We start from the raw sequence: 14,395 nt of genomic DNA on the forward strand, positions 1-14,395 counted from the left end.
TGAGGCTTTCGTTGTGAAGCCGACATACTACAGGGCAGGAAGCACGAAATTTGGATTTAGGAGCCCAAAATATATGATTCTGGAATCGCTGAGAAAAGATCTGCCGCAGTTTGTTACCAATTGGTATTTTTGGTCATTGCACGTAGCGTGGTTCTGGATAGTTACTCCTAGATATTTTACAGTAGGTAACTTACCGTTTCCAGCAATTTGTGATCAGCAGCGTAATTGTACAGTAGTGGATTTCTTTTCCTGTGTATGCACAGTATATTACATTTATTTATGTTGAGGATCAACTGGCAGAGCCTGAAGTATTCATCAATGCCGTGGAGGTCACTCAGCAAGTCAATACTGTCTCCTGACGCCGCTGCTTCCTCATAGAGAATGTTGAGGAGCTTCCGTCTGTAACGCCCCCACATGAGGGCCACAGAAGCTCTTGTTCAGTATGCAGTCTGCCACTTTGGTGACACATGCACGCACGGGGATGCCAAGTCTAATTGTATCACAGCAGAGCGGGGAATGAATGTTCCAAATGTGGTCTGCTTCCAAAACGTCTAGAGTGACGCAAAAGTGTACTTTTTGAAAGTGATGTATATTTCCACTACTGGATGCATGTCTCACGCGATTGAGTATAATTCCCTGAGAGATGGTAGTTTGTTCTGTAAGAGCAGCAAGCGAGGTGTGTGGGAGAGGAATGATTTTAGGTGGATCTTCAATTGTCTTTATTTGAAGGTGAGCTGGCAAGAAGGCTGCAGATGGTGTGAGGATGATGTGGTGTGAGCACTGCTACCAATGTGACATTACAGTTAAACACGAGAAGTACTTGTGCAGTGCACGCACAGAAGTGAATTCAGTGTGAAGTCGGAAGCGAAGATACATTCTAACCGAACAGCTTATATGGCAGTAATTTGAGTATGGTGCAGTTTGCAGTGATGTAATGTAGCACCATAGACACTGCTAGCAAATAGTTTGCAGTAATTAGGTAATGTAGCGGACTGGTGGGAAGAACTAACATTAACGCACAACAACCGGTATTCTCGCATTTGTCTCTTGGAAGAGATTGGGTGTTTACGTTTCGAAATACAGGCGGTTGTGAGAGACGTCGGCTGTATTCTTGTAAGCTGTTTGAATATTGTATGTGGGACGAGAAACGCAAGACAGAGAGGGAGAGAGAAGTGAAGTTTATGAATGATGGACTATTTGTCAATTGTTGCTGAGCTTTTGCAGAAATTGCTTGTGAAATGCTTTACAGAGTGAATTCTCCAAAGGAAGGTTTGTCACGTTGGTTTACAGGTATCTCCTGTCGTTGCAGTAGTTGTGTTACTGGAGAAATTGCGTGGACTGCAAAAGGTAGAAATAAATAGAGAAAGATATCTTTTTTTTTTCATTTTTTTATTTTAATGTTATGTAGAATGAAGTACATGTCATTTCCTCTACTGGCACGTATTAACGCTCTGTTAGCATCTCGACGAGCTGCTGATGGTTGCACAGCCTGGCGTCGTCCAGGGGGGTGTCCCCAGCTTCATCCGCCGCCCCCCTGTTGGCTCCGGCCTGCAGCAACGCAGCCGCTGCTTCTGCGTGGCCACTCAGCGCCGCGACGTGCAGCGGCGTCTCCCCCTGCAGATCCCTGGCGTTGGGGTCGGACGCCGCAGAGAGCAGCAGCCGCACCACAGCCGCGTGCCCTCTCCGTGCAGCCCTGTGCAGGGCGGTCTCCCCGTCCCCGCCCCCCGCCCCCACGTCCGCCCCAGCCGCCAGCAACAGCCGCACCTCCTCCACCGCCCCCTCCCCAGCCGCCTTTCTCAGCCTCCTGCCTCGCTCTTCCCCAGAAAGGCTCCTGCACAAAACATCGACACACTTACTCTCTACTAACGAGACACACACACACACACACACACACCAAATGAAAGAAACTGTTACAGCCGCAAAACTGCCAACAATTCTGAATACACTTCTTCCGAGAGACAAGTCGCAAATCTAGAAATCTCGCTTCTGCGATACGGGTTAACCAGCGTATTACAGACAGATCCACACCACTAGCCCATAATCAAAAACTTCACCCATCTGCCATTAAAAATAGGTGCACTCCATCTCCTAACAAATTCATTTGGCACATTTCCCCATAATTCACTCCACAGATCCACCTCCTTTAACCTCGGCATGCAGTTGCTACCCAATCCTTCATCGACATTCAAACACACCCCTAAAACTACCTTCTCTGGGTACCAATTCCTTCTGTCACTTAGGAAGAAAACAGTAGAAACTAAACGCATCTGTAAGTACTGAAATACAATTTCCTCACCAGACAGCTTAGTGATTCACACCACTAACATGGAAATTTTCTGACATACAGACAAAAAATATAAAAGTCACTGCTTCGTACACAAGAAGTCGGTCGACATATTTGAAATACAACAAAGGTACCAGGTTGACTCTCCCTCCTGACACACACACACACACACACACACACACACACACACACACACACACACACACACACACACACACACACACACAAACTACCCGCTGCATACTAATCGCCGCATGTGCTCATATAATCATGCATGCAAGACGAGATACATCCACTGGAACATTCATTTCCATCTACTTACAAACTTTGGAACCCACCATATGGTCTGTGGCAGAGGGTATCCTGCGCAACTACTACACTCCGTCATGTTAGCTTTGTGTAACTTTTTTCATTTTCTGAAAATTCTGGACACAAAATAAGTTACACACCACTACAGAAGGCGTAAAGCTTTCCATTTACACTTAAAAAGGTCTAAGTAAACTTAAAGTTTACACCAGCTACGCTGCTTCCGAGTAAAACTTCTGTTTCAGTAGTGGTAGTAGGAAGTTACACTGTCACTCACCATAACCAAAAACACAATTTTTCCTATATCTGATGCTGTGCATAAATTTAAATCACGCCAGAAAGAAATCGGGTGTCTGTAAGAAATAGAAAAACTCAGTGTTAATTGATTATTGCATATTCACTTACAAATATCGAAATACGCGTATAGATCTGGCATTGCTGAAGTTTAACCAATGTCGCGAGAACCTCTCCCCACAGCTGATACAAGTTAAAGGCTAATCCCAAGCGAGAGAGCCAGTAAGAAGCTCCAAAGACAAGTGAAATACTAACTAGAAACTACACAGGTAATAAAACTGCTGCATTCAGTACAAAATAATCAGTGTAGGTGGAGCAGCAACCATACGAAACAAAAGTAGTAACTGGTACACATAAAAAGTTATCCTAACTGACAGCAGTCATTTCCTCTTTCCGTTCTGCTCGCAAATAGAGCGAGGAAGAAACGACTGCCTATATGCCTCTGTACGAGCGACAATGCCTCTAATCCTATCTTCACACGCCTTGTCTCAAGTGTACATTTGACAGAACTAGAATTGTTCTGCAGTCAGCCTCAAAAGACGGTTCTCTAAATTTTCTCAACAGAGTTCCTCGAAAAGAACGTTGCTTCCCTCCAGTGATTCCGATTTGAGTTCCTGAAGCTTCTGAACAATACCTCTGCGTCACTCGAAACTACCGGTAGCAAATCTAGCAGCTCAGCTCTCAGTCGTACAGCTGTCTTCCTTTAATTCTACCTGTTGCCGATACCAAACACTCGAGCAGTACTCGAGAATAGGTCGCACCAGCGGCCTACATGCAGCCTCATCTACAGGCCAACCACACTTTCCTAAAATTCTCCCAACAAACTAAAGTCGACCTCCCGCCTTCCCTACCACAGTCCTCTCAACCTCGTTCCATTTCGTATCGCTTTGTGAACTTTCGCTCAGACATTTAAGCGACGCCTCTGTGTCTAGCGGAACACCTCTACTACTGTTTTGTTTTTCCTACTAACCTGCATCAACTTACGTTTCTCTACATTTACAGATGGCTGTCATTCGTCACACCAACTAGAAATTTTGTCCAACTCGCCTTGTGTCCTCCTACACTCACTCAATGACGACATCTTACTGCACACTAGGGGACAATCAGCAAACAGCCGCAGATACCTGACCACCAGACCATTTATGTATACAGACAGTAACAGCGGCCCCACCACCCTTTTCTGGAGCACTCCTGCCTCTGGCGAACACTCGCCACTGAGGACAACATACTGGGTTCTGTCTCTTAGGAGCTGAGGTCCACTCACATACATGGAAACCTATTCCATACGTTTCTATCTCCTTCAACAGTCGACAGTAATCCACCGTGTGAAGTGCTCTGTGGACATGTACGAATATGTTATTCAGAGATGATCGACAAGCGCACCACATCACAGGAAAATCTGCACAATGCAAAAAATTGCGATCTTTGGGGTAAAAATGGCTCAGTCACCTCTATTGCAATCACGGATTATATTAAAGAGTCGGAACAGTAAGAACTGGGGGCTAATGTTGCCTGTCACAATAAAAGGATTGTAGTTTACACAAAAGTCAGCCTTGCCGCTATTGGACGCATCAGAAAGGCGACTGAAAATAAACCACACAGTTTGCCAGAACCGCCAAGAAAGTGCACTACGAAATTTGGGGAATAAATCCATCACTGCAGGCAGCTTCTCAAAACAGGTAATTTGATCAACCATAGTGACTTTTGTATGGCTGACATTACACAAACTAGTTGTTGCCGTAAAAACAAAAAAAAATTATTTTCCTTCGAAGAAAGCTGTTTAGCGTAAGACACTGCATGAAATGCGATTTACTTGCAACAGCCTCTAGGTAAAGGAAAGGTCTCTCTAGAGAGAAGTCATTACTGACTGGCGATGTAAATACTTGATACAAGTCAGGAAATTAACAGAACTCTTATGTCGACGAAACTTGGGTGGTGAACCAACGACATTCCTCTTAGAAGACAGTGACAGGGTCGTGACAGTGGCACCAAAATGGACAATATGATAGTGCAAGCAACAACGGTGAATGTTGAATCCAATACTTGGTTTATTTATTAGTCTACATCAATGTCGTCTTCACCAAGATATTTCCCATTACATATTATACATTTATTCCAGTGGTTCTTGCAATGCGTAAAACTATCCTGGAACAATCCTTATGGTAGCGTTTAGTTCTCTCAGAGGTGCAGTTTGAATGTCATCTCTTTATTTTTGAGAACAAAATACACATGGAGCGAACGTCGGCCAAGGACATCACTACAGTATTGTTTCTAGCCAAACATGCACAAGCACGCAACGAACTGTGAGCAGGTGCGTTATCACAGTGCAGAAACAATGAATTGTTCCGCCACAGCCGGCCGCGGTGGTCTAGCGGTTCTAGGCGCTCAGTCCGGAACCGCGCGACTGCTACGGTCGCAGGTTCGAATCCTGCCTCGGGCATGCATGTGTGTGATGTTCTTACATTAGTTAGATTTTAGTTGTTCTAAGTTCTAGGGGACTGATGACCACAGATGTTAAGTCCCATAGTGCTCAGAGCCATTTGAACCATTTTGTTCCGCCACAAAGCCGGACACCTTTCCGTGTTGCTTCAAGCCATCGGGGTTGAGCTGGTGAGAAGTTCAGTAAACAACTGAATGCACAGAAAGAAGCGGCACTAAGAAAATGTGATGCAGCCTTACGAAATGAAACAAGCGATCTCCGACGTGTTCTTTCGTTGAAGCGGGCAGAAAAGTCATCTGACGCAAAAGAAAAAGTCAAATTGCACAAAAGTGTAACTAGTGTATTGTCAAATTGTTTTACATCGGCGCAAATAAGATGTCTATTAAACGAAAATGAAAGGGTAAAGTGGAATTCAGAGGACATTGCCCATGCATTAACTTTAAGAGCTCTGTCACCTAAAGCATACACTTATTTGCGAAAGCAAAAAATTCCTTTGCCGTGCAGGGCAACCCTTCAGAAATGGACGAAGGAATTTAAATGCTGACTTGGTATTCTTGAAGATATCCTGTGTTTATTGAAAGCCAAGTCACACACTTTTACTACTCAGGAGAGAGACAAGCTGTTGTCACATTTGACGAAATCGATTTTGATGGCGGCATATGTTACGATTCGTCTGAAGACGTAGTAGTCGGACCACATTCCAATGTACACGTTTGCACGATACGTGGGTTGTGTAAGCAGTGGAAACAACCAGTTTACTATGATTTTGACACTGTGATTACCAGTAATTTGCTTCAGAGCATCATTAATGCAGTTGCGGAACCTGGAATCTGTGTTGTTGCTGTGACGTGTCATATGGGTGGAAAAAACATAAAAGTTTGGAGGGAACTGTCTGTCGATACAGAGAACTTATTTCGTAAATCAAGCAGACAGCACCACGAATGTATGGGTTTTCTTCGATGTACCACATCTGTTAAAAGTTATTACGGAACCGTTTCTTGGATACAGGCATTACGCTACCCGATGGATCCAAAATATCTCGGGCAGCTACACAGGAACTTTTGAAGCATCAGAAGAGTGACTTAACGATAACACACCACATTACTGAAGCGCACTTAAATGTAACTTGACAAGCAAGGCAGAATGTACAGATGGCAGCGCGACTATTTTCACAACAAACAGCTCAGGCTTTGAAGTATGTTCTTCATGAAGACGTTGAAAGTAATTTTATTGAACTCGTTAACGACATCTTTGATGTCTTCGAACTCTAGAGTTCCAAAATATGAATGCTCATCGGTGCGTAGTGGGTTTGAAATCAATCTCCCAATTTGAGAAAATACTTTGAACAGATTCTTAGATATCTGTCCAGCAATGCGCGCTGGTGACAAAGAAAGAATGTTGCCTTTCCAAAAAGGTTTTTTAACTACAATAAAATCTCTCTTTTGGTCTTCTCAAAAGTATGAAGAGTGTGTAAGTTAGCTATATATTAACTTGTAGGCTGAATCAAGATTGCCTGGGAAGCTTTTTTTCTAGGGTACAAGGATTAGGTATATTTCATAACAATCCTACACCTTTTGAAAGAACAGAATACGTCTCCTTATACTGATGGGTAATGCAAGTGATATTTCTCTCTCTGGGAACACGCCAGTTACTAAAGAATTAAACACGGAGTCTTCCCAGTGTGACGTCGACCCGGATCCTGCATCCCTAAGTTCCATTACCAGTGAGCTCTCTGTGTATGTTGCTGACGAAGCACCACTATGAGAAATCCCAGAAACTGTGAATGTGGGAGAAAATTAACTGACAGATGTGGTAACACTGAGGGACGACTCTGTAATCTCAAATGTTCTTCCAGATGCGGTAAAATACATTGCAGGCTATATTGCATTTAAGTGCCACAACATTGATAAATCACTAGGCTTTCCAGCAGCAAAAAGTGAAGGAGATCATGCTGCAGACTGGCTATCAATTACATCTCGTGGTGGTCTTTGCACTCCAACGCTAGCATGGGAAAACAAGTGTGTTGCATTTTGAAGAAGAATTTGCTGCTTTTCACGGAAATGGTCTGTGTAAACAAAAAAATGTCGTAAAGTCTCTGTGCTCTATTACAAAACAAAAGTTTCCTGAGGTTCATGAAGCAGTTATTACTCCTTACATAAAAACGAGAATATTTATAACGATTAGGCATCTCAATCGAGAAGCAAAGGTGGAAGCAATGAAGAAATGAGCCGCAAAGAGGAAGCAGTTATGGATTGCATTGTCGTCTGATAAACGGCAGTAGAAACAGACTACATTCATATCTGCATCATCAAACGAGTGAGTTATTTTTCAACTTAATTATCATTTATTTACTGTTAGTGTGTACCAAACCTGTCGTGCCCCTTGTTTTGACTTGTACAGATGCGTATCGAACGAAAGCGAAAGTAAAGTGAACGAGTAACATGGCACCGAGTCTGTGGTGCGGCGCACTTGCCGTCTAAGCACACGGCTGCGCCGCGCCAGGGTCCTCGTCGTGATGTCACGGCGCTCTACCCAATAGCAAGCGTTTTCGCCCCCCCCCCCCTGTTTCGTTTCAAATACATTGGATGCCTCTGCAGAAAAGGTTAATAAAAGCCAAATTTCTTTAGCAAACAGACAAAAATAACTTCATTGTTCTGCAAGGCGATTAGTGCTTGACTGTCAGAAAGGTGGAAATGAAATAAAGTCTGAAACTAATAACGTATATCAGCCTTCGGTAATTATGTGAATGTATTTTAATTCACTTGATACCTCCCGGGCCGGCCGAAGTGGCCGTGTAGTTCTAGGCGCTCAGTCCGGAACCGCGCGACTGCTACGGTCGCAGGTTCGAATCCTGCCTCGGGCATGGATGTGTGTGATGTCCTTAGGTTAGTTAGGTTTAACTAGTTCTAAGTTCTAGGGGACTAATGACCTTAGAAGTTGAGTCCCATAGCGCTCAGAGCCATTTTTGATACCTCCCGGCCAAAGATATCCATTTTGCTTTCATTTGACGCGAGAGTAAACGAAGGAGAAACAGCAAAACCACTGAACGTTAACACGGGTCACGTGGGGACTGCCCACTATAATTCATACTTCTCTGCGCATCAGCCTCGGATCTACGATATTTGCGAACCGGGTCAATACTAAAAAAAATCGAATTTTCAAAAGTACCCTATGTGCATCTTGTAAAACACATCATTCTGAAAAATTTGAAACAAAAACATACGTGTTCGAGAAAATATAAGACATGTTATTTTGTATGAAGTGTGCCGAAGTGCAGTGCCACGCCTCTTCGCACAGCGTTCTCTTACTGCACTGCACGTCACTGCACTTCGCACTGTGGGACTCAAATGTGTATTTTGTAACGGAATGCATCGAACTACATTCAGGACAGCAGAAATTAAAATGTCCTTTGATTTTAAACAAAATAACCTCGCAATTAATACTGGATGGAATCATTTGTAACCGGAAGAAGAACTCTTCAGAAAATGTGGATTCTTTATTGCCCAATAGCTAATAACTTTCTGTTCGGTGTGAAATAAAATGAAATATAAGATACACAAAACCAGGTAAGACAAGAGACAAGCAAGACAGTACATATTTCTTCAATCCTTGCGTTCTTTTCTCACTAATCTTGCTCTAGCATTACATGCCGTGCTTTCCTTTCTGCGGAAGAATCTGTTACCTCATCAAAATTCGTCAAATGTTTTGCTACGTGAAAAATCGAGATGTAGTTGTCTAATACTCAAAAAGCTTTTAATACAAATAGTACCAAAGACTCGTGTGGTTTCTCGATCTCATTACATGTATTTTCACGGTTTGCAGGACGAAAGAAAATAGGTCTTTCTAATATTGCAGCAACTGTCACAAACACACACACCAAACAAGCGAGATTATTACCAAAACAATGGTCGTTTTTATAATATGGCAGAATATAACTCGCCAAGTACCAATATGAGATGCCTGTTTGGCCTACTACAAGCAAAAGGCTTTATGTTAGGAAATAGTTTCATGTTTCATTGATAAGCTCCAGAGTCTTAAGCATGTGATCGAAAAGTAGAAAAGTAGTAGTACGAAATTTTTGTATAAATTTGGAACCGCCCCGTTTCTTCTCCTTCCTCGTTCTAACAAAATCTTCTCATCCCTAATTCTGTAACTATTCCTATCATTGTCAAAGCTCATTCTCCAGTAAACTCTTCTAACTCTGCCAGAATCACCGGTTTAGTAATTATCCAGCGATTATTCTCCGGTTAGGCGTTATTACGTGTTCGTACAACGCGTTTTCCGCGCTACTCCCAGAATGGAACTTAAGCGGCTGCTAACCAGGAAATGTGCAACTTGCCCTCTCTAGTGTAGCGACCTGGTCAAAAATTTTCTGTCAAAACTTTCATTTTCTTTGATGCAGCGACAAGATGATACGTTAATATTTCGTATCTGTTATTCCTGTTGGTCGTTCATTTCCACTCTGGTAGTGTGACTCTATGGACGTGGCTATTCGCTCACCATCTGCATACCAGTCAGTCACACACACACTACATTCACCCGTGCGGCTTTATTCCGCTCAGCTCGTGTAGCCCCGTCCCCTTTTGCCTGCAGGAAAGTTTATTTCCAGGTGCGACGAGGATTCCCCTGGCAGGTACATCACGTACACTATGCACGCATTCAAAAATCAACTTACGATTCATTCAGAAATGTGATCAAAAATGTTCAAAAAGCAACAGGAATGAGCTTCAAACTCTTTTTAATAATCGATAGACCAATGTGCTCTAGATGCTAGGTGCTTCGTGAAACAAGGTTATTTTTCCTCAACAATACGAATTTTCCCCCCTCGCCACCGAAATTGCCGCCTGGTTCAGATACTCCCGGTTTGCTGCGTCCACAACCAACAGCGACATTCCTGTTTCCAGATGCGAGAGAAGGTACTACTCGGACGCGACTCAACTGCGCATGCGCGTGGTTCCGCTCGTAACTGCTTAATTGAATCTGATGTAAACAGTTGTGACTTAACGCTCATCGGAGGTAATTTGTTGTTACGAAGCACTGCATTGTGTTCCTACAGCCTTTCACACATTTTGCTGTTGGCAGACGCTTGTATGACCACCGTGTGTTTTTTGTTTACATATGAAGCATTTCCTTTGGAATTTAAATTTCATTCCCTCGTTCATATTTTGTTGCTGCAGTCAGCAGTAGCGGGATACAGTAATGTCCTTTGTTAGAGTATCGGTTATTACCAGTCAAAATGACAAAAAATTAACTGAAAACTACATCACTGAAAAACTCCCGGGATTCTAGAAAATTCCCGTTTTTCCCGGTTTTCTTGCGGATGAAAAAATTCCTGGGTCTTTCCCGGATCTTCCGGGCCGTATACACTATGTAATAGTCTCTTGTTAGGAATGGAATCAAAACCCTTCTGGAAATCTAGGAATATGGAATCGATCTTAGATCCCTTGTCGACAGCACTCATTACTTCATGGGAATAAATAGCTAGCTGTGTTGCACAAGAACGACATTTCCTGAATCTGTGTTGGTTATGTATCAATAAGTCATTTTCTTCGAGGTGAGTCATAATGTTCGAGTACAGTATATTCTCCAAAATCCTACTGCAAATTGCGGTCAGTCATATGCTCTGTAATTCAATAGGTTACTCCTATTTCCTTTCTTGAGTATTGGTGTGACCTGTGCTACTTTCCGGTCTTTAGGAACAGACCTTTCGCCAAGTGAACGGTTGTATATGATTGCTAAGAAAGGCACTATTGTGTCTGCATACTCTGAAAGGAACCTGATCCGTATTCCATCTGGACCAGAAGACTTGCCTTTCTTAAGTGATTTGAGTTGCTTCACAACACCTAAAATATGTACTTTTATGTCACTCATGCTAACAGCTGTTCTGGTTTCGAATTCTTGAATAGTTACTTTGCCTTTTTTCGTGAAGGAATTAAGGAAAACTGTATTTAGTAACTCTGCTGTAGTGGCACCACCATCATTGTGAAAACTCTGCTGTTGGTTATATATATATATATATATATATATATATATATATTTTCAGTAGGACCAACTATCTTTGCCCACGTCGGTTGCTCATTTCTAAAAATAAGAGTTATCTATACCATGGAATTATACAAAACTTCTCCTCGGTGAATCAAATCCACTACTCATCACACCTGGTGACCTCCATCGAATACAGGAGTTTGTTTACGAGTGACGAGCCATACAGTGCTGTACGCATCTCCACTCAGCCACACCCACTGCATTTCTCACTTCTCGAGAGCAGATACCTCAACCATTAGACCAGCTGAGTGCGTTTGCTGGCGTAGATGGAATTACCATTGTGGATGATGCTTTTTACCCAAGGTTTGCAAACACTACCGCCAGAGGTTCTCATGTACATCCTTTGAAGTAGGATAACACATCCACCTTTTCTATTTCCCTTTTGCTACTCTTCCCACAAGTCCCCCAGTATAAACTCTAGTGCAAGTGTCGATGAGAAGCTGAGTCAGAAGTGGAGGTGTACTCAGGCAGCCGACTGCTCAAGGAGACTGCCTGCAATAAGCAGCAAATCTGGGTTCCTGTTACAGTGCGGCACAGATTTCCAATAGTCACTACAGATGTAACTGACCAGAGAACCATTTAAGGAATATTCGAATTACATTTTACGACATACCCAAAACAAGCTGTATCCTCATTCCGGTACTAAATATTAACTTTTTGTAATTATTACTTCTATTTCTGTTTACTTTATTTTCGCCATTTCTTCCTCAGTGTCTTCAATAACTTATATCTACAACCATTCACATAAGTTTTGTTGATTGGAATTGTGTGAAAAAACCCGTTTCCACACCCATTTAATTCAGAATCAATTTGTAAGACACACAATCATCACTAAAAACAAAATCTAGATTCAACACATCAGTATATAAAGAATCTTTGGGAATGGGTATGATTTGTATGAGACACTTCCTACGTAACTACAGTTGAGTGACTCTGAACTGAACGTAATTCTCACGGCAAATACAGAGAACGAGAAATCTGCATATGTGCTCAATCTTCAAAATATCATAGCCAAAAAAGCGAGAAAGGAGCAATGATTAATGGCAACTGTAACCTCTATCCAAAAACTGAAGGAATCTGTATTCTATTTTATTTACTATATTGGCTGGTTACTGCCAAAATAAGCAGTACTGTGAGGGTAAGACTTGGGCATGTGTGGCAACACAACTCACCGGAAGCGAGAGACGGCTGCGTCATCAGGTGGAGGGGTGTGTCGGGCAGACGTGGGAGGCGCAGCTGCAGCAGGAGTCCGGCTGTGGCCGCTGTGGGGTTGACGGTCAGAGTTGGGGGTGGACCCGACCCCTGTGGCGGTCGGCGAGCTGCACAGAGAAACACTGTGTGGGTGGGCGTGTTCACACAGGGGCTCACAGCAGGCGGTACAGCTGAGGGACTGTCCACCGGGGCAACAGAACATTCAGTGCCAACAACACCACCTGTCACTTAACGTGACTGTGCCACCAATTAACTGTTCTTTTTCTGCACTACTTCTGCTATATTCCCCACTGGCGTAGCTGAAGATGCGAAACAACAAATTGTTCACAATGAAGCATAAACCAAATCCCAAACATAAGGGCCAACAATTTTGCTGCCCTAACAGAACAACTATCAGACAGAATTTAGAAGCAGTTAAAGTCAACTGGCTGCTAATTTTGGTTGTGAGGTTTTCTGAAAACTGATATATGGATGCTGAATTATATCACTGGAGGAAGAGAGAGAGAGAGAGAGAGAGAGAGAGAGAGAGAGAGAGAGAGAAACTCATAAGTTGGGGTATCAACTTACTGTTGAAACTATACGGTCATGGATATGCAGGCGCTGTTTGATGTGAAGCCGGAGGGAATGAAGAAGGTGGACAAGAATTACAAGAGCTATGCTATAAAAGTTATCAAGAGTATATTCAAAATCTGCATTTGAGTAAAGCAAATAGAACTCTATATATGCATGTAATGTCTCCACAATTTGATTCATTGAAAAGACAGCCATGGTGATGTGTTTCTTAAAGAACAATTTTCGTGTTGAGCAGTTTGCAGTAGAGGCCACCATTAAAAGAAAAAAAATGGGTTACGCAGTGTATGCAATTTTATCTGATGGACAACGTTTACAACTTGTGAAGTAACCCGTAGTCTACTGAATATGGATTTTTTTTTAATTGAAAAGGAAACAAAATAGACTTGTATGGAGCATATGTATCCAAGAGACAGAGGCAACAAATGATAGCTGGATGAAAACGTCAGATCAATACTGACGTTGTGGGAGATACGTCGTACACCTGTAGGTGGACAGCGAATATAATCTGCTGTATCCCAGTAGCAGGAAACCTGATGGGATTCCCTGGACGACCTCTGGTAACGCGACAGGGAACTTCAAACAAGACAGGGGGGCAGAGATTTCCTGTCTGCTTTGTAAAAGGGAATGCACGGAAAATATTCGGGGTGATAGCTGAACAGAGATGAGAAGGAAATGTGATTGTAAGGCACAGCATTGAGTGTGACAATGTTATTGTGCTGGCTGCATTATTCTCTTCTTGTTTGGCCCCAGTGCGCATGACTAGCCCCAGTGTTCATAGCTCCTGCTTTACTGGATTTCTCAGGGAGTCATACCCTGCTCTTTGGGGCCTGCGTCTTTTTTAGTAATCAGGAAAATCCTCAGTCCCAGGTTTGACCCTCACCATTCCTTGAATTTTGAATACGAATAATCAGCATTGGTGTCTGAAGACTTCCAGCATAAGGTGTCACCCTCTTTCAGCCAACAGCCTTTCCAAAGAGGGCGGAGGGGCCGACAGAGGTTCAGGGCACTCTCTTTCCCTTGAGGTTGGAAACTGCCCCTAAATGAGGAAGAATTGGCAATGATCTTCAACGTGAGGATACAGAAGGCAATGTAAAGCACTGCATAAATGTGCACAACATGCATCAACATGACATGTGGCATGTGATTCAATAAGAGCCATAATGGTCTCTCCATTGGCAAAAGACTAGTCCCCCATTCAAATCTCCATGCGAGGAGGAACAACGGGGAGGTGACCATGGGAA

General features: G+C 43.0%; 1 protein-coding gene across 1 annotated transcript in view; it reads right to left on the reverse strand.

Annotated features, from left to right (window-relative positions):
• Positions 1-1,443: 1,443 nt before the first annotated feature.
• The window catches only part of LOC124741118 (ankyrin-1-like), a 45,072-nt gene continuing 32,120 nt past the window's right edge, over positions 1,444-14,395 (reverse strand). The window contains exons 3-4 of the mRNA XM_047248652.1: positions 12,542-12,688; positions 1,444-1,831 (exon numbers count right to left, since the gene is read on the reverse strand). Of these exons, the coding sequence (XP_047104608.1) occupies positions 1,444-1,831; positions 12,542-12,688 (535 nt within the window). The remainder of the gene's footprint in view (positions 1,832-12,541; positions 12,689-14,395) is intronic.

This window comes from Schistocerca piceifrons, unplaced genomic scaffold (assembly GCF_021461385.2).
Source record: "Schistocerca piceifrons isolate TAMUIC-IGC-003096 unplaced genomic scaffold, iqSchPice1.1 HiC_scaffold_1870, whole genome shotgun sequence".
NCBI classification, from domain to species: Eukaryota; Metazoa; Arthropoda; class Insecta; order Orthoptera; family Acrididae; genus Schistocerca; species Schistocerca piceifrons.